We start from the raw sequence: 19,843 nt of genomic DNA, 5'->3' as shown, positions 1-19,843 counted from the left end.
AGCAAGAACTCACTTTTAATGTTAATATCCCCATTGCATTCAGCCTCTGCAAAAACTACTGATGGGTCTGTACCAACTTGAAGGCTGAGTGTGAGCCTCCCCTGTTCAGGTATCCACGAGCAGAGAGGAGGGTGGTTAAACGCAGTGTGGAGCAGCCCTCCCCAGGGAGGGAAGGGGACACTCAGCAGGGCAATGGGCTCCCTCCCCTGTGGCTTGCAGGGTAGGGAAGTGCTGGGCTGTGGTGATGGTCAGGGTACATGAGGTGCTGCAAAGGTGTATGTCACTAGGCACAGCACAAATATGTACTGGGGCCCTGAGCTGCGTGTGGCACCTCCAAACAGCACATGTGCCTTGTGGCAGAGACCACATCTGCGCAGCATCCAGCACTGCGGTGCTCCAGGCTTGCTGGGATGGGGATGATAAATGATGCTAAGGGGCAGTTCTGGGTTGGGCCGCCCCTCCCTGCTCTGCTCGCAGGGACACCGTGCCAGATACTTCTCCTTTCCTTTCTCCACCTCTTCCTTGGGACCAAGTGCTACCAGGGAGCAGCTGGGCAAGGGCCCTCGGACTCCAGCTAGCTGGTCCAGGCTGCCTGGGCTGGGTCAGCCTTTCTTGCCTGGGGACGGGGCTCTGCACAAGTCCTGCAGGGAAGGGCGGCACGAGCGGGCAGGCGGGCAGCGAGCGAGTGCAGACCTGCTGCTGTTGGACATGAGACTCGTGGCAGGAGGCCCCCATGCTGCAGACCTGCAAGAAACAAGCACAGCCTGGTGCAGGTAGGTCCCCAACTCGCTGGCCAGAGCCCCTTCTCCCTGGCCAACCATTGCACAAACAGTGGGATATTGGTGCAGATACATGTTCATAGCTGCAGAAGTACAGATCAAGAGCTTGCTTGTTTTCCTACTCCCATTCATACCCAAAAGATGGTGGGTTTCCATTCTTCACCCCTTTGACCCTGCTGCAGCCCCTAGCTCTATGTGCCTGCACAGGGCTGCTCCTGCTGACTCGGTGTGGCTGACTCTGCAGCCCTCCAAGCCCCATCCTTTGGCTTTGCAAGACAGAAACACACTATTAAAAGCTATCAGCTTTCCCTTTGCTGGGGAAGGGATGCTTCACCAACGGGCAGGGTCCTACCTCCAGTCCATGCAAGCCTCCAGCACCGTGCTCCAGCCACGCTGCTGCTCAGGTGATTAACGGGGCGAGATTGGAGCTCTCCTCTGGTGCTTGCTCACCCTCCAGGGACTGCCGCTGCTTGCGCCCGCCTGCAGCAGCAAGTGAGGGTGAGGTGAGTGTTGGAGCAAGGTGGGCACAGGCTTGGGCCAGAAGCAGCCGGCCGAACATACCTCCCCACAGGAGGACTGGGAATGTCCCCTGTACTGCGAGCCAGCCCGTTACTCACTCAGTGACCTCAGCAGCCTCTTGCCCAGGGTCTCCTCGGAGCCACTCGGAGAGGAGCTTGTCCCAGCCTCTCTGCCTGGGGACTCCACGTCCAGGGCAGTGCTGCAGCACTCACTGTCTGCAAAAGCCCAGGTGGCTGCAGCAGTCCTGGGCAGCGCCCGAGGCACTGCAGCTCTCACTGCCTGTGCTCTTTGGCCCCTGTATCTCATCTCCCAGCCTGGGACTCACTCTGCTGCTTGCAGCTCTCCTCGTTGTCAGCCAGCTCCTCCTGGATGTAGGGGATCCCCTCCATGCGCAGGAACACAGAGTCGCTGGGGCTGCGCAACCCGTCAGCCCGGCTGCCTGGAGGGACAGAGAGGGCAGACATGCGAGAGCCCTGGCGTGTCGGTGCCCCCATGCCAGCAGGTCGCAGCATGGCCTCTCCGTCTGCCTTGGCACTGGGCAGGGAAGGGATGCCCTTGGGAGGCCACGGGGTGACTCACACAGGATGCTGTTCCTCTCGTTCAGGAGGGCGGTGGTGTCCTCTTTGGGCGTCTGGGGGGTTCCGCGAGCTGTCGAGGCCTTGGTCGAATCCCTGTCGTTGAAAGCCTCCACGTCCGGGGACTGGGGCGAGCTGTCCATGCGACTGGCTACCACCGCGTTCTGGTACTGCTGCCGGGTGATCTGGGCAGGCTCACGTGAGCTCGGCACTGCACCATAGCCTCCCAACGAGATACCCAGTGCCAGGAGCTCCCCAGCCCTGCCCACGGTGCTGGTATGCAGCTGCAGGGCCCGGGGACATGGTCCTGCAGTGCTCACCAAGGGCTCCAAGCACCCGACCGCGCTGGTGCCGCGCGGCCCTCCTGGGACTCCCATGCAACGCAGGGTGCAGGGCAGGAAGGATAGAGGAGGGACAACGCAGGTACCTTGACAAACTGCACGTCGCAGAGGATGTGCACGGAGTAGTCGGGGGTGTAGATGTTGTTGCTGCTGCTGTAGAGCTGCGTGGTGCTGCCTCCGTAGTCACAGTGCTCCCGGTTTGGTGACTCGGAGCGGTTCAGCCCGCTGCAGCGGGATGGGGACCTATTTACTGAAGGGAGGCGATGGGGCCCATAGCAGGAAGGCAGGATGCAGGGGGAAAGATGGAAAAGAGAGTGGAAAACGCACGCTCTTACTTCTGGTGCCGCATGGTCCCCAGGAGCAGGGGGAGCAGTCGCGCTCCCACGGCTGTGCCCTGCTGGGGCTGTGCTCACCAGCATCCCACTGCAGAGCGGTTTCCCCAGGCCTCCCTCCAGCTCCCCCTCATCCCCATCCCCTTCTGGGATGCTGGGGAGCACCCGGCTCCGATGTGTGCACAGGCAGAGGGTCCCATGCACTGGGGCTGCAGCCCAGCAGGGTCTGGCCCCTTCCCCAAACTGTGCGCCTTTACCTGGGGAGCCGGCCAGGGAGTCCCCTCTGCTGAAGGCGAACGTGCGCGACACTGAGACGGGCACTACGGAGAGAGGGACAGGGAGAGAGGGGCAAGGTATGAGGATGGGGAAAGTTTCCTGGGAAAAGGGCTCAAGTTAAAGCAAGCAAAGCCCCTGTGCCTTGGGGCTCCAGGACCCTCCTCCACACGCAGGTGACCAGCAGAGCGGCCCCAGGGGCGAGGCTGGGGCACTGCAAGGGCTGGAGCCACATGCAATATGTTGGAACCTGGTGCCAAGGGCTGCCTGCACCTTTCCCTCAGGGAATGCAACTTGCTGGACATTTTTCACACTTTCCACCGTTGATTTCCATGGTTTGCAGCAGCAGTGACAGTTTCGAGGCTAGTCCCTTCCTGGTCACTGTGGTTAGCAGGTTGCAATGCCCCCGGGACTTGCGATGGGGATTTGGGGCTCTCAGCAACACCAACCAGGGCAGCACGGAGAGACGGACACGAAGCGTAAGCAGCACCCTCATCTCCACCTCCTCCGATCCCTGCTCGCCCCTCAGCTGTGCTCTCCTCCAAACCAGGAGGACGCCAGGGCCCTGGTGGGGGTCTTGCTTTGGAGATAACCCTCCCTCTCTAAAAGTTTGCCCTGCAGCCCCCTCCTTCTGCCCCCAGTGCTCCTTCCCCGATATCTCCTCTGCTGTGTTCTCCCTTGGAATGAAACTTTCTGCAAATAAAAGTCCAAGCAAAAGCACCCATGTGAAGTGCTGCCCAGCACAGCCTGGTCCAGCCAGGAGCAAAGGACAGAGCGATAAGCGTGCACGCTTGCCCTTCCCCTGCACTGTGCTGCTTTGCACCGAGCTCCCCGGGGGCTGCCGCGCAAGGACAGCCAGGGCTCCGCTGCGTCACCCTGGCCTCCGATACCGAATAGTGCCTGGCTACAGAAAAGTTACATAGCAATGGTTAATGAATAATAAGCTGTTAGTACTCAAGAGTTAAATGTCTGAATTCTCCACTGCGATGTGCTACTCACACTCATTGCTGCTGGGCTTTGCTTCAAGAAGAAAGGAGGAGCGCCAGCCCGATAAGGTAAGCGCCCCGCGGACCTCTGCCTCTCACCCTGCCTCCTTGCTGTTCAGGGGTGACACCACACAAGCAACACACACATGTCCTGCGACAGGCAGAGGCGGCTGGATGGGAGAAAACATCTTGTGACACAACATCATGCGGGAGCACATGGAGAAAAGAAGCCCTGGGCCTCAGCAGGTGGCACCACTAGCACACATGAGGGTGCAGGAGTTCCCTGCCGCCTATGGGCACAACCCTCCTCCTGGACAGGAGACAGTCCCGAGAAGGCACTGGGGCATGGGCCATGCAGTGATGAGCCGCGGGAAGCCAGCTTTCCTCTGCCCAAACTGAGGGCACCGCAGGTGCCTTGGGGAGCAAAACGCTCACCATGGAGGTGTGACCCGTCAGCACCAGAGCCGGCTTTTTAATGAAAGCAAAGCAAGCAGCAAGAAACACATGAAACCTGCAGCTGCACACTGACCATGACCCTCAGGAGTTACAGTCCCCTGCCCGGAGGACACTACCGCCCCGTTTCGACAGCGATGTCCCTCCCTGCACCTCCCGACAGGTTGAATTTGGCAGCTTCTTGTTTGGATTGGGTGCTCAGAGCAGCTCCCTGCAGATCATCCCTGACTTGCCATCTGCACTGCAGCTCCAACTGCAGCGCCTGCGACTGCAGTAAGAGACGCGCAGGGCCACGCATAGGCAGCATTTATGCATGCTCCCAAGTCACCAGAGATTAACCATTTGTAGGGGTAATCAACAACTGGTTATCCCTGCTCAGAGCTCTGTTAACCACTGCAAGCAGGGGATCTCTTCATTAACTCGTTAGCTGTGCAGGCAGGAGATTTACCTGGGTTGTGCTGGGGGTGCCCTACTGTTATCCCCACCACTTTACCACAGCACCATGTGCATGCTGACATGTGATGTTGGCTGACACCTGAATTGAGCCACATTTGCGATCCCAGAGGAGCCCAGCCAGTGCCGCAGAGGAGAGGCACTGCGCGGAGGAGGGGTGTAAGAGCCCCAGCCGACCCTTAGCTACCTACGCAGGAAGGAGGATCCAGCCAGGCTGCTCACTTTCCGCACGTCATTATCTGAAATGACAGTTGAAGCCTCATGAGTTGCTCAGGAAGGGTCCTGCATTACCCACTCTGGCGAGATGCCCCCAGGATGTGGCAGGAGGGTGCCAGCCCCTCTGCAATGCCCTGTTAGTACTCATGGCCCACGACATATGATGCCCAGCCATAACCACCCAACCCAAAGGGCTCCTGCGTGGCCCTGACCACCGCAGCAAGGCCATCCTGCTCCACAGCTGTGCTCAGTCCCTTCCCCTGCCACCAGCCAGCTCTACGTCCATGAAGGCGGCAGCAGGGGCAAGGCTTGGTGAGGCTGGGCCCCAGCCCAGCACCCGCTGGGCTCGTGCAGCTCCACACCTGGCCTCTGTCCTCATGCCCGGCCCACCAGCACGGCTCGTGGAGCTGAGGCGCTGTTGCCCTCACCCGAGGAGATGACAGCCATGATGGCTGGGACACCGTAGTAGGTGAATGCCCCATTCTCAAAACGCAGCTCTTCCTTGCCAACTTCCACCTCCACTTTTCCCTGGAAGGACGAGGGAAGCCCAGTCAGGCTGGCAGCCCCGTGGTCCTGTGCCCCCGAGCACACAGGGCTGCAGGAACCCTATCTGCACCCTGAGCAGATGTGCAGTTACCACCACCAGAACCCTTAGGAGAAGATGGGGGCTTCTGCTTGGTTTGTAAACCCATGACTTGGCCACCATCCCAGCCGGAGACAAAGTAGGGAGGACAGAGCTGGGAAGCAAGCAGTCCAGGAGCTGCAATGGTGAGGAATGTGGCTGGGGTTACTGAGGGAGCCCTGGAGGGCTGAGGCTTGGCATGAGGGCAAGGTGCTAGCAAACCACACTGGCAAGTTATCACAGAGCACCACAGAGCTGCCCAGAAGGCAACTCTGCCTTTGTAACCTGGGGGAGCCTCCCCCTGAACCAACTGGCCCACGTTTCGATGCCACATATGGTCTTGGGGCTGGCCAACACCAGCCTCCACCTGGGGCCATCTCCCCACTGCAGTACCAACCAAGACCAATGCAGCAAGGTGAGATCCTCCACATGCCGCCAACTACACAGCCCCGGGTGCCTGGCCCCCCAGGGTCAGCCCTGTCAGCCCGTGCCCCCACACACCTGCAGGATGAGAACAAAGTAGTCGACAGGGCGGTTGCGCTGGTAGAGGTAATGCTCCAAGGCCTTCTTGTTCTTTCGGTCATACTTGAGCTCCTGGATGACATTGGGGTGTTTCAGGAGCCGCAGCAGGATCTTCTCGGAGAGGTAGGGGGACTTGAAAGGCTCGACTTCTGGAAAGGTGGCAACACACCCTCGCTTAGCGTGGCCAGGGGCTCCAGCTCAGCAGCAAGGCACCCGCAGCTCTGCCGGACAGGGGCTGGGACCCCGGCTTGCTGCGGGAGAAGGGGAGCTTGCTGGGAGCTTGTCGGGAGCAGCCTCCCAGGCTGCAGAGCCCTCTTCTCCATGGCCCAAAGGGCAGCCCAAAAGTGGACCCATACTGGCTGAGCAGAGGCAGGAGCAGAGCACAAACCTGCAAAGCTGCTGGGAGCAGAGCCCCAGCCCAGGGATAGATCACGGGGAATTTATTCTCCCAGGGCAGGGGTACCTGTTGCCATAAACCGATGTGTAGCCAGCAGGAGCTGGGGGGAGATCTTCACCCTCATCTCACTGTCAGAGAGTCTGAAGATGGAGAAGTCCTGGGGCTTGCGCCCCCGGTGGGGCACCCGCTCCTTCTTCCGATTGTCTGCTATGGGGCAGAGAGCAGCAGAGGTTACGTGACACAAAGCCATCGCCACAGGGTGGCCCTGGCAACATCCATGTGGTGCACATGCAGAGAGGGGAACATCATGCACATCAGCAGGACGTACAAAACTTGTTGTGCATCACACAGTTATGGTGACAGCTGCTTCAGGAGGGAGCCGGATGGCTAAACATGCCTCTTTCTCAGGAACATGCTCCTGGGTTGCTTTAGCTGGATGCAGCACCAGGATTGGAAAGGACCTTGGGAACCAGCTGCGAGCACACCATTTCCAACACACACGTCCCTGGTCAGGTTCTCCCTAGACATTGGTTGCTGATGCTGGTGCTTCTCTAGTTTGAGCCTTCAAGGCTCCCAAACACCTGACCAGCATCTCTCCATCATTCTCATCAGTCCCACCACGAACATGGATTGCTCTGGGGAAGGACCATAATTTACCCCAGCCTGTTTCCTACCCACATGTCTGCCTCTCTGTCTGGGCTCCCACCCTGGGTCCTGCACCAGCAGTAGCTGCTCTCGGACACTAACTGTACAGATCCGTCTCATCCAGGATCTCGGATTTGATGATCTCCTCAATGACATCCTCCAAGGTGACAATGCCCATCACCTCGTAGAACGGGTCTCCTTCCCCTTCGTTGTTCACCCGCTGCACAATGGCCAGGTGGGACTTTCCTGTGGGGAGAGAGCAAAGAGGCAGTGAGACCCTCACCACCAGTGCAGTGTCCCTGGGAGCAGCTTGCCCTGTCCTCCTAGCGTTTTCTCATTCTGCTGGTAATTATCTTTCCTATCAGTTTGCCAGCAATAGATCACCCCACATCCTTCTATCGACTGCTGTCTGGACCGAGCCTAAATCTTGTCTTAAAATACAAGCAAAGCCTCTAGCTCCTTGAAATGGCAGCTGTTTTCAATGCAGAATTGCACATTTTTCTTTGCAGCTTTCTGCTCAGCTCCTGAGCAGATGGTTCACCTCTTTGGTGAACCATCTGGAAGCAGAGGCTGAATACTCCAAATGATCAGCTTCCACCTGAGTGCCTTCTCCAAACCCTGCCCAACAGTGCTTCATCTCCATTACCTTAAACAAACCAGCTGGGATCGGAACCTTCTTGGGATCTGTTGGTGACTTCTGCTCAGAAGTCACAGTGTTTCTCAATCACAATTTTGGCTTTCTCACTTGTCCCCAATAAGTTGGCAGACGTGCTGACATATTCTCAGGCTTTTTGCTTGTGGCATACTTTAAACATCACTGTTTGCTTTTGGCTGTTTGGCTCTCTGTAAGCTGTTTAGAGTTGCTCCGCTTCTCGCTTCCATTATCATCTGCTCTAATTTATGCTCCTACTCAATAGCTTGACTAGAACCCAATTCCCAGATCTTGAATAACTCCTGAGTTTCCAGCTCAAGTGTCTTCTTGGACCTGCCAACTAATAGCACTGATTTACTTACTGCTTCTGTGACTCCTGTTCTGCTCAGTGGTGCACACAAGTTTGAGCCTCTAGTTTTGCTTAAAATACACAAAAAAAGTCTCTCATGAACACCACATCCTATAATTTTCCCTCCGTGTGCTTTTCTCCAGTTTCCTGGGGTCTCCCCTCGCGATACCTCTGTGCATGCAGGGTGCTGCTCCTGCACAATTGTCACCGCCCTGGGGACTTTGGGACCCTCGACTTCCCTGCAGAGAGGCTCTCTCTTCCCAACAGACGCTTCACTGGGATCCTTGAGCAGCAGCCTGGCAGGGGAGCCACTTCCCTCGCACAAACCACAGCAGTGACTCGTCCATGCGGACAGGGTGCACTCCCCTGCACGGCTTGGTCACCGCTGTAGCTCTGTGCATGTCCCTGCCCTTCTCTCCTGCAGGCAATATTACCTCTAAGTAATGCCCTGGGCTCGCTGTCGCTCAGCTGCCTCTAGATCTGCTTCTCCTAGGATGCCTATGGCAAACCTGGCTGCTACTATGGGAAGTTGAAGCTATCTATGTATAGAAATGCAATAGGGACGGGCCCCTGCCAACTCCGCAGCCTCCTCTCACCTGCGGTGACTTCTGGGCTGTCCCCTCTGTGGGGCAGGGATGGGCACATCTAGGGCAGTTCCACAAAACGTTCCCTCCTGGGGAACATGTGACCTTCAAATAACCCTGCCCTGCATCTGAGGCTAGCAAACGATATTTCTCAGGCAAAAATCAGCACTATACATTTCTCACAGAAAAGCTTGGGCATTTTCCACAGTATAAATTCCCTCCTCCTCATACCAAGCTTTTATTGCAAGATTTCGGAGAGTAGCTCGCGGCCTCCCACGCCTACAGAATTAGAAACGAGAACATAACATTGCAGTAAGTAGCACTGTTGTTCTTTCTATGAAGCTGGAGATACACTTTAAAAACAAATGGATATCTTCAGGGCATTGAAAATGCGGTAATTTATGTGGGCCAGGGCTATCTCACTCTTGTCATATAGTGGTTTGTGCATGCTATCTGTTCAGTGTGTAATAAAGCACTGTGACTTGAGCCCTAAAAAGAAAAAAAGAAGCAGAGCTGGCTGCAACACAGCAGCAACAGCTACGTTTCATCCTAGCAAAGTCCAACTTCCAAAAATGTCTCCTGTGCCAAAACCCACTCCCAAACACTGGGGCCATCTGGTCTCATACAAGTCCTCGGGTGAGCAAGGAGAGGGGAGAAGTTATTTCTTTTGGCCAAAAGCTCTCTGTTAATGACAGTTACATGCAACCCAAAACCACCAAACCCTTAGAAAAAGCTTAGGTGCTACTTAAAGGCAGTCAGAGAGTAATGGAGGCAATTCTTTTTTTGGCCAAACACCTACATCGACACTGTAAATTACTCTAGAGCAGCCACAGAGAAATGTGATTCCAGTTCCATGTTCACATAGCAGCAAATCAGATTACTGAGAAATAACCCAGCACCATTACTCTGGGAGGAGACCCACTGTTTCATTGCACTGGGGGCAGAGCCAGGAGGGCTGTTAGAGCACTCAAGAGTTCTTTATTTTCACAGAAAATAAACACTTGTAGCCATACTATAAACCCCAGGTTTAAGTTTCCAGGATAATGTTCACATTAGAATAGAAGTAGGTACCCAGCCACGGAAAATAATTGCAATTAGCAGCTCCTCCTGGCCTGCAAAGAGGGAACCCCTTCCCAGGCAGCTGACACCCATAACATCCCTAACAACCCTCACAAAGCCTCGTGGGAATTCCTACTGCTCCCAGGAGGGCCACCCTGGGAAAGGGCAGGTATGTCCTGATTCACCTCCTGGAGGGCATGGAATCATTTTTAGGGTTCTGCCCCCACATGTGGCTGGCTCCTTCACCTCTTCCCATCTTGAGGAGCTTGTTCTTCTCAAGACTTCTGTAACAGACCTTATAAATTTGGCAGTGGGAGCCAGGGGAAGCTGGTAGGTCTCCTGTCTGGTGGGGCTGGTGCTTGCTCCCTTGAGGGCTGGTGGCATCACGGAGCTTGGATACCTCCCCCTGTATCCCTGGAGCTGCTACAGTCCCACAGAGGAAACGTGGCAGCTTTCTGGAGCAGGTATGGGGGCAGAAACTTGTTTCAGTCACTTTAGGAGGTGCAATTAATGTCTAGGGAGGAGTGGTCCAGGAGCAACAGTGGGGACCTTGGAGAAGTCGGTCTTCTCTGGCTGCTCTTTTGTGGTTCTGTTTTGGTATGACTGAGTATGACTGAGTAATATAAATCACTTAAACAAAAAACCCAACTTGATATAAAACAGTTTTGAAATCTGTAAAACTGATTCCAAAACTGTGTTATTATAACCGTTCCCTGACGGTTCAAATGAAATGAATTATAAGGGCTAGTTGTTTCACCACTAGCAAACTGTCATGTGTGAGTTTTACAGGGATATCACAGATGCAAAAATGCACTGTGAAACAGTGAGAATCAAAGCCTTGGTTTGGCAAGCACTAGAAAAAATGGGCAATTAACTTTACTTGTGTGAATAGCTCCGCTGGCCTCCACAGGACTGCTCACGCACAGGAAACCTATGGGTGATTAAGTGTCTGCACAGCACAGGCTACGACTGCACTAAATTCTTTATAGGCAACATGAAATCTGCTCTTTTCAAACAACAGCTTCACTAAAAAGTTAATGCCTCAAAATGTTAAATTATAGAGCTAATATAAACACCCGAAAGCTTGGAGGAGCAGGTACCTGCACAGCTAGCTAAAGCTTTTATGCCCGATTTTAGGAGCCCTGCTTCTCATAGGTATCTGAACGACCTTGGGCTAACTGAGCTGCCTCAAAGCATCCTCTACAATGGAAGGACAGAGCCTGAACAAGAAAATGTCTTTTCTTGTGGGAAAGAAAGTGCTGCTGGCGGCAGAAATAGCCCAGACTGCTTCCTTATCATTTTTTTTTTTCAATATAGGTCCTCTGCCAGAGGAATGTTAAAGATGCTTTAACCCGGTCTCTTGTTCTGCAAGATGAGTATCCTGAGTAGGAAGTTTCTTTTCATGAGTTTTACTATAAAATCTAAAATCACTATTAAAACATTAAAGGTACAGGCACAAGCCATGAACAATTTCCATCTCCAAAATGGAAAGCAAAAAAAAAAGGTAATTGGAAAACTAGGCTGATCGACAAAACAGTGTGTTGCAGCTCAAATCTTTTCTCAATGTGCTTTTAATCACAGCTCTTCCCAGGGCTGGGGCAAGAGCCAGTGCCTGTGTCCCTGCTTGCAGATCTGCAGCTGAAGTTAACTGCAGGACCTGACTGGAGAGCGTGTGAAACTGGAAATGCCTGGGAGGCTGCGCTCCTGCATCGCTGCAACACTGCACCAAGCATGACACTGCACTCCGTGAGTCACGGCCAGAGGCTGTGCCCATCCGCACAGCAACCAGGGGGGCTGTGAGGGCACCTCACTCTGCAGGACCTTGTCTTCCTTGCTTGGTGCTGTTGGGTCGTGTCTGACACCTCTCCGAGCCGGCCTGTGGTGGGGTTTGCTGGGACTGGATGTAGCCACATGGCAAGTACCGTCTTCCAGGAGAAACCAAGACAGCACTTGGGGCTGTCATGCCTGCAGTGACCGTGGGCTCAGGGGAGAGACAGCAAGAAAAGCAGCTGAATTAGTACAGGCACTGGTTTCTAGGTCTGATGGAGGCTGTGGAGTATTCTGGAAATCAAAGGCAAACTTTGAGGCCCAAGGGACTCCACACGACAGGCTTCTTACTCCAATAAGACTGGAATTTGCCTTGGGAGAATTTACTTTCAAGAGCTTTTAATAAATACCAATTGACTGAAGAATTATGTGCTGAGCAGTACCTCAGTACCTGCCTGCTGCAGAAGGATGAGTACAAGAGCAAATTTCCACTGAGGAAAGAGGCAGAGAAAGGTGTCCCACTGAAAGGCATGACAGTTGTTATGTAACCCAGAACCCCAGGAAAGGAGTCACCAAGTAAATGACCTGAGAATGGGGAAGGACTGTGCACCCCTAGAGGTGCCTGCAGACCAGGATGCACCTCTTGGAAAGCCACCATGTCACATTATGTACAGGAGTGAAGCTGCAGCACGTGTTGCTTTGGATCTCTGTTGCGAAGGAAGGAAAACGGGCTGTGTCACCCACTGCATTTCACACTAAATACATGAACTTTTCTTCCTATTTCTAGTCTCCTAAGATGAAGCGTTATCTTACTGAGATTTTTGACTGTCTCTTCACACTGCTCTAATTTGCTAAATATGGTGCAGTTACATCTCTGGTGTATTAGGCAATTCCTGCAATGACCCCAGGAAAAAAAGCCAGGCATTCCAAGAAGCACCCATGCAGGAACTGTCTCCAAACCTTTTTCTGCCTTCAGTTCAACATTTTCAGCTTCTTGCAGGTGGCAAAGTCATCCTGTTGGTGTGTAGCTTCTTATTGCTCATGAAGATGGAACACAGATTTGGGGTAAATTCCTCCTCTTAGCACTTCAATGTAAATGCTTCACAGCTATGCGCAGTTTTTACTGAAAGCCAGTCCAGCCTGCCTGAAGGGCTGCCAACCTGAGTGCCCACTCCTCGTTATTCTTGAGTTTGTTCCACCGACCTCTGAGGAGGGTAAGTCTAAACCTTCCTCTAGCCCAAGCCCTGCCTGCCTTCAGCCCAAGCTGCCCCACGCTGCTGCAGTGTCACTTTTCATAGAGCTTTAGCAGTTGCCTGGCACTTTTGGGCTGTACATCCAAGCCCAAGCTATTTGTCCAGCAGGCTGCCCTCCCCTTTTCTGCTCCTTGCAGCTTTTGTCGGCATTTCCCAGCTCCCTCAGAGCTCCCAGCTTGTTTCCAGGAAGAAATACCAAGAGAGAAGGCAACAACAGGCTTGCAAAAGGGCAGACACGGACAGCTTGGCCACTTCTCAGCCCTGGTGAGCTGTGTTTTGTCAGCCAAGAGCTGACAGCTGCCCATGATAGAGGGAAACCATGCTGAGCCATGAGCTTTCCTGGTGCTACTGAAGCTCACACTACTCTTTTTATGCAGTCTAAATGTTTGGGGCAGTCTGAAGCCACAGACACCAGCCGTGCCCTGGGGGAAATGCCACAGAACCTAATGCCTGCAGGTACACAGATCCATTTGCCTCAAAATGCTGCACAGGGCCCTGTTGGGATTGAGGTATCTCTGCTTACGTATGTACTAAATCTATTCAGACAAAGCATCAATGTGTCTTACTGGCACTGACCTCAAGCCCAGAAACTAAGGAAGGAAAACTTCCCTTCAAAACCCATTATAAAAGTCTGGCGTGTTGGGGGCAGGAGGGAGATAATCTTCAGAGATGATCTCTGAAAATAATCTTCAGAGCTAGGATAATGTGCTAAGAGAAAAGCATCAGGTAAACAAAGATAATACATAAAGATGATATCACTGTGTAGGAGGAGAGACAGCGCTAATGGTGGTGTGAGCAAGAGTCACAGAAAACACTGTATTTAAACATACTGTTGACATTTTCATAAAAAAAAACACAGATGTTTGTGTATTAGTACAAGGAGTTCGGGCAAAAAAAATCTCAAATTACTTATATATTATGCAAAAATGACATAGGCATAGTAGATATGGCAGAATATAGTCATTACTGAAACAAATCTTGAAGTACATTTGCTACTCAGGAAAGAAAGATATAGAACTGGTAAGTACTTTATATAAACACTGCCATAACCAAAATAAATAAAAATATGAAAAACTGTTTAAATCAAAAGCTTGGGAGAAGGAAAAGAAAGCTAACAAGGTAGCTCCAGACGTGTGCCAGGGAAGACTTGGAGGTGGTTAGCAATCACTGTCATCACTGGGGACTTTAATTTCCTAGAATGAGACCGGGCCTTGCAATCAGTGGGAACATTTGCAGTCCTGCAGGCAGGCTGGATGTGCTAAGTGATGGATGTCTTCATTAGACAGGCACTGAACCAATGAGCAATGAAGCTGTGTGGATATTAGCAGAGATGTCATGGAAAATCTGCCTGTGTGTGGAAAGAAACCTTGATTTCTCCAAAGTATTTCAGCATAATTGAAATGGACACGGAAAAAGGAGACAGTGACAAAGATTCTTAATTACAAATGGGAAATTTTTATTTTGGATATTTAGTAGTCAAGTAAACTGGGCTGAAAGAGCAATAGATGTGACTGCAAAGGCAGCTTGGAGGAAAGGTCTGTTGCAGTGCACAAGCTGGTGTGAAAACCTGTGTTTGGAGCTGGGAAAAGAGAGTTTAGGAGGGGTCCAGGACTGGGCTGGGGGATCTATTGGCCAGCTACAAATACAGGGTGCTGGGAGTGAACAGAGGGCCTAGAAATGGGAGAAAGGCAAATCAGAAGAGAATAGCAATACCTGGGGATAAGAAAATTGGAGTGAAGAGCTGGAATCGCTAAACACTGAGGAGAGTTAGATAATAAGACAACAAATATTTTTAGTCACATTAAAAAAAAGGCAGAGGAGAAAAGAGGTAAGAACAGGATGACATTTAAGGGGCAGTTCTACATAGAGGTGATACTAAACACCCAAGGAGGTGACAAGAGGACAGATGTATGGGAGCAAGAGCCCAAAGCAAAATCCCAGAAGTTTAATAGAGCCAAACTGAAGTAGGCAGGAGAATACTCATCTGAGAGGAGGACTAGTATGAGAAAGTGCAGGGCAAGTAGCACGTCTTGTTACTGCACCTGTCAGCTGGGGGAACGATACAATAAGGAAAAGGGAGTATCTGTGTTTATACGAGGAAGAGGGGATGGGGAGAAGAGCAAACAAACAAATGAGCTAAGCAACCACAAACCTATTTCTACAGGTCTACTGATCAATAATGCTCCAAGTTAGAGAACAAATGTGGAAGGATAAACAGCTGAATACATCATAATAAAGGGGAGAAAAATGCAGGGGAGGCTGCCTGAGGGATGACGTGCTAAAATCACATGATATCTTTGATAATACCTGACTTGCTAGAGAAATGAGAGGTAGCAGAGATCAAGCCACCTTTGTTAACTCTGCAGCATGGTGCAGGAAATTGCGGTTGAGAAGGAATTCAAGGCACAATGAGTTAGGAAGAGGAGAGACAACTATGTTAGAAGAGACAGGGGAGGTGCAGGGAGGGGAAATTACTGCAGAACTCATCAAGGTTGAACTGAGAGAACCATCTTAATGCTTTTGGTAAAAGCCTTGTTACTTAAAAACACAAGAAATTGTCAATTTGCACAAATTTGGCAGCCAGCAGGCACGCTAAGAGGCAGGGAGGTTATGTTTTATGCCAAGCAAAGTTTCTCTGCCTGTGGTCCTGAGAGGTGATGGGGACACAGCTGTGCACCTCTGGGGAGAATGCTGCCCTGTGGTATCTGATCATCAATCACTCATCATTTGTCTGGTACAGCTAAAACATTACTTCCTCACCCCCTAGCCCTATAAACTAGCAGAAATGATTCACAGAGAGGTTTTCTCTGTGCTAGGGAAGGGCTCGTTTGGCTTCTCTCACATGATCAGCTCTGCTTGCTGCAGAGAGGCCACTGGCAGCAAAGGAGCCTCTGTGTTATCCTCCTCTATCATTACATAATGTAAGATGTCACTGTGCAGCCATTTCTTACAGCCTCAGCCACCATGGTGTGATGTACTGGATGGCACACAGGAATATGCCTCACAGTTCGCCGTAGGGAAAAGGGAAATGCTGCATATTCTCAAGGTAAGCTTCATGAAATACTGCACTCGGCCTCTCCAGGGCTGCTGGCAGCTGCTGCGCTACGAGCACTGCACGAACTGCAAGGAAAGAACAGCTATATCTAAGGATTTAGGCTTTTCCCCTTCCTTTAAATCACTTATATACAAACCTTTTCCAGAGCTGTCTCTGGGCTGAAAACATGAGAGGCAAGGACAGAGATGCAGGCTCTTGCTGTAACCCCTGCCGTGGCATGCAGCTGAGCAGTGGCTCCCGGGCCTGCACGCCAGGTCCCATAGTGGCCTCGGACTGCCTGCTCTGATGAGCCAGCGACCTCCAGGGCTGAAGGTGCCACCATGTCCCAGGAGTTTCTGGCGCCAAGACTCTCCACCCACCCATGGGCTGTCCCAACTACACCAACAACACGACCACACCAGCACATGCAGGCAGGGCCTGGACCCCAGGCTCCCCAGGACCTGCCAGGAGGCCACACGGGGCAGGCAGCAGAGTGGGGCTGCCTGGGGGGAGCGCGGGGGGAGCCCTGACGACCTCACCCTTCTTGAACTCCTCGAGCAGCGTGTCGAGGCGTGTGTCGTTGAAAACGCAGTGGAGCGGGCGGCGGTAGAAGCGTGTGACGGTCTGCAGGGGCGTGCAGTCATCGGGGTCCACGAAAGCCAGGTCCTTGACGAAGAGTAGGTCCACGATGTTGTCGCGCCGGTCGCCCTCATAGACGGGGATGCGGGTGTAGCCGGAGCGGAGGATCTCAGAGACAGTGGCAAAGTCGAGCACAGCATCGGCGCGCAGCATGAAGCAGTCAGCGAGCGGCGTGAGCACGTCCTCCACCACCTTGGTGCGCAGCTCCAGCGCGCCCTGCACCATGGCCAGCTCCTCGCGCACCAGGTCGCCGTGGGGGCCGGCAGCGCGCAGCGTCTCCAGGAGCCGCTCGCGCGTGGAGAAGACGCTGAACTCCTGCCGCAGCGCCCAGTCGAGCAGGCGGCTCAGCGGGTAGCAGAGCGGGAAGGCGGCCAGCATGAGCAGCCGCGTGAGGCACAGCGTGCGCGACGCGATGGCCAGCCCGTGCCGCGCACACACCGAGTAGGGCAGCACCTCGCCGCCCAGGAAGACGGCGGCGGCGCAGAGCAGCACGGGCAGCCACGGCGCTCCGCGCGGGGCCGCGGCCGCCGGGCCGCCGGGCAGCGAGGCGCAGAGCCACCCGGCCAGCGCCGCGTTGGCGCCCGCCTGGCCCAGCAGCAGCGTGCAGAGCAGGTAGGTGCCGCCGCCTCCGCGCAGCGCCTGCACCCGCCGCGCCTGCTCGCGCTCCGCGGCCGAGCCGCTGTTGCGCAGCACGCGCAGCTCGAGCGGGTCCAGCGAGAGCAGCGAGAGGCGCAGCCCGCCCAGCAGGGCCGAGAGCGCGAGCAGCAGCAGCGCGCCCAGCGCCCGCAGCCAGCCCGCCGCGGGCAGCGGCAGCAGCCAGGCGCCCAGCGGCGGCGCGGCCGGGCGCACCCGCAGCAGGAAGCCGCCCGCCGCGCCGTGATGCGCCCACGCGCGCCCGTCCCACGCGCACAGCGAGAAGAGCCGCCCCGCCGGCCCCGCCGCCGCCTCGCCCTTGCGCGGCTCCCGCACGCGCACCTCGGCCAGCGCCGAGCCCGCCGAGCCGCCCGCGCGCAGCGGACCCACCACCTCCACGTCCGAGGCCCAGGCGCTGCGCTCGCCGCACCGCTCCGCCGCGCCCCGCGCCGCCGCGCCCGCCGCCGGCTCCTCGATGAACACGAGCCGCGGCTCCGGCGCGCCCGCCGCGCCGCCGCTCCCGTTGCCCTCGGGCGGCGGCTGGAAGTAGAGGCGCAGCAGGAAGCGGCTGCCCTCGGCCGCCTGCACCGCGCCGCCCTCCAGGGACACCCGGCCGGGCGCCGTGTCCTCGGGCCGCAGCCCCAGCAGCCACGCGGCGCCGGCCGGCGGCCGCGGCGACAGCGAGAAGAAGAGCAGCAGCACCGCGCCGCGGGACCGGCCCCAGCCGCCGCCGCGGCCCCGGGCGCCGCGGCCCGGCCCCGCCGCCGCCGCCATTCCGCCCCGCCGCCACCGCAGCGCCCGCGACTGCAGCGGGAGCCGCGGCCGCCCCGCGCGCCGCGCCGCACACGTGGCCCGGGGGGGCGGGCAGCCGCGGGGCCACGTGCGAGCGGCACCGGTGCGGGGGGAGGCGCGTGGAGGGGGCCCCACGCGCGGGCCCCGCGTGGAGCGGGCCCCGTGGGGCCTGGCAGCGGCACGGGACAAGCACGGCCGGGGCCCGGGTGGTGGTGGCTGGTTGCCCACTGCCGCGGCCCTGGTCCTGCCTCGCAGGGCCCCTCATGCATCTCTCTTTCTCCGAGGAGGTTATTTTATTTTATTTTATTTTATTTTATTTTATTTTATTTTATTTTATTTGTGGGTATAACGGTAACCTTGTAGTCCTGCTAGGAAGGGAATGCATCGCCTCTTAACTACCATTCATTCTTATCTCTAGATAAGAAGGAGTTTGTGTTGTGCAGAGGGGAGTTTATCTGCTTTTATGCTGGAGACTGAACATCTACAGGGGATACCTAAGTGGTGCTAATCATCTAATGATGAGCTACTCAGCTGCTAGTCATCTAATGCTAAGCTTAGCAGCTCTTTCCTGGACCAGCCTCCAGCACAGCCTTGAAACACAGGCTGGGAAATTGGGAAATATCTTACATTGCTGACACCTGGAATGGGCACACTAGTGGCAAAGTGGGAATCTTGTCACACATTGTCAGGGAGGAAAATGAAGTTCTCCAGATTTTGCTCCTTACAGGGCTACAGTTCCAGGGAAAGCACTTTCTGGGAATGCCCTCGGGGCCTCAGGGAACTAGAGACCTCTTCTGCTGTGGATAGGTCCTGTGGCTCCACTGCAAGACCATGGCACTCCCTGTCGCTTTGGCTTTGGACACAGAGCCTCCTGCCTCAGCCCTTCCAGGAAGAAGTAAAGAGTTGGTATGGGAAGGTGGCCCGTGGAGTGATCAGCACTGACATGTGGCAGCTCTCCATCCATCTCCTCCTTGCACCCACGGTAAAAGATGGTGTTGGGAAGTGAGGAAGCACACAGGAGCTCTTCCACAAAGAGCGGCCTGTTCATTGCTGTGTTAAGAGAGATTTTCCCCTTTTCAGGAAAAGGCATTTTTTTCCCCAAAGTTGATTCCTGGGATTTCAAAGGGACTCTGTGCTGCTTCCCTGGCTCTGGATCTTGATGATTTTCTCCTAATGGTCTGGCTCCAGTGGAGAAATCCTGCCTGGTACTTTGCCTGGGGCACAGTTTACAGAAGAGCTAACTGGTAGATTCCTTTCCAGGCCTTACCCCTATTTCCACATACACTATCCCATTAATAGGTCTTGTAGATGGTCCTAAATGGTACCAGAGTGACTACAGGGCTAAGCTGTGTCTGGCCGTGCCTTTCTATATGCAAGTGTTGGGGAAAAAATATATGACTGCAACTAGGATCAAGTGGGAATTGATGTCTGAGACCATTTCAGATTTTTTTTTAACTGCAGGCTGGCATTAGCCCTTGATTTCTAAGACTTCTGGATGCTGATAATATTATAAAGGCAATATACTTTTGTGCATCAACCCCAATGTATTTTGGATTGTTGTTTGAAAGCTTTTTAACTGTGTCAGTAGTTATTAATCTTTATTAACTTGTGGACTCCTGAAAGATTTTCCAGTGATGAGTCCCTCAGTATAGGAATTTATAAGTGCAAACTGCAGGCTTGCTTTTTTTAGATAACAAGATACCTGGGAAGTACTATGCTTGTCCATTCCATTCTTGTCACCAGAAACCCACAGGCAGCAGGTTGATGTAGGCTACTGCAATTAAAAAATAAATAAATAAATAAATAAGAGAGAGAGATAAGTGGGAGGCATGGCACTGCAGGAACAGGAGCCACAAGGTGGCAATCTCTCTCCGCGGTTGCACTGGCAAAATGAACCTGTGGAAAAAAATAATAAAAATCTGACGGTAACTGAAGGTCTAGATCCTGCTGGTCACATCTTGTTTCCAA

At 54.2% G+C, this 19,843-nt stretch overlaps 1 protein-coding gene across 1 annotated transcript; it reads right to left on the bottom strand.

Moving 5' to 3' along the window:
* Positions 1 to 1,152: 1,152 nt before the first annotated feature.
* On the bottom strand, positions 1,153 to 17,857 carry CNNM1 (cyclin and CBS domain divalent metal cation transport mediator 1). The gene is made up of 12 exons (XM_088528852.1): positions 16,351 to 17,857; positions 7,216 to 7,359; positions 6,535 to 6,675; positions 6,051 to 6,220; positions 5,356 to 5,455; positions 4,903 to 4,950; positions 2,804 to 2,866; positions 2,301 to 2,464; positions 1,878 to 2,058; positions 1,624 to 1,737; positions 1,397 to 1,513; positions 1,153 to 1,259 (listed from the first exon to the last, which is right to left on the bottom strand). Exons 1-12 carry the CDS (start codon positions 17,855 to 17,857, stop codon positions 1,180 to 1,182), a joined length of 2,829 nt encoding a protein of 942 aa, XP_088384978.1. The 3' UTR covers positions 1,153 to 1,179.
* Positions 17,858 to 19,843: the final 1,986 nt, after the last annotated feature.

This window comes from Tinamus guttatus, unplaced genomic scaffold (assembly GCF_059628265.1).
Source record: "Tinamus guttatus ecotype Peru unplaced genomic scaffold, ASM5962826v1 Tinamus_guttatus_pri_ptg000314l, whole genome shotgun sequence".
NCBI lineage: Eukaryota > Metazoa > Chordata > Aves > Tinamiformes > Tinamidae > Tinamus > Tinamus guttatus.
This window is presented reverse-complemented; position numbering and strand designations above follow the sequence as displayed.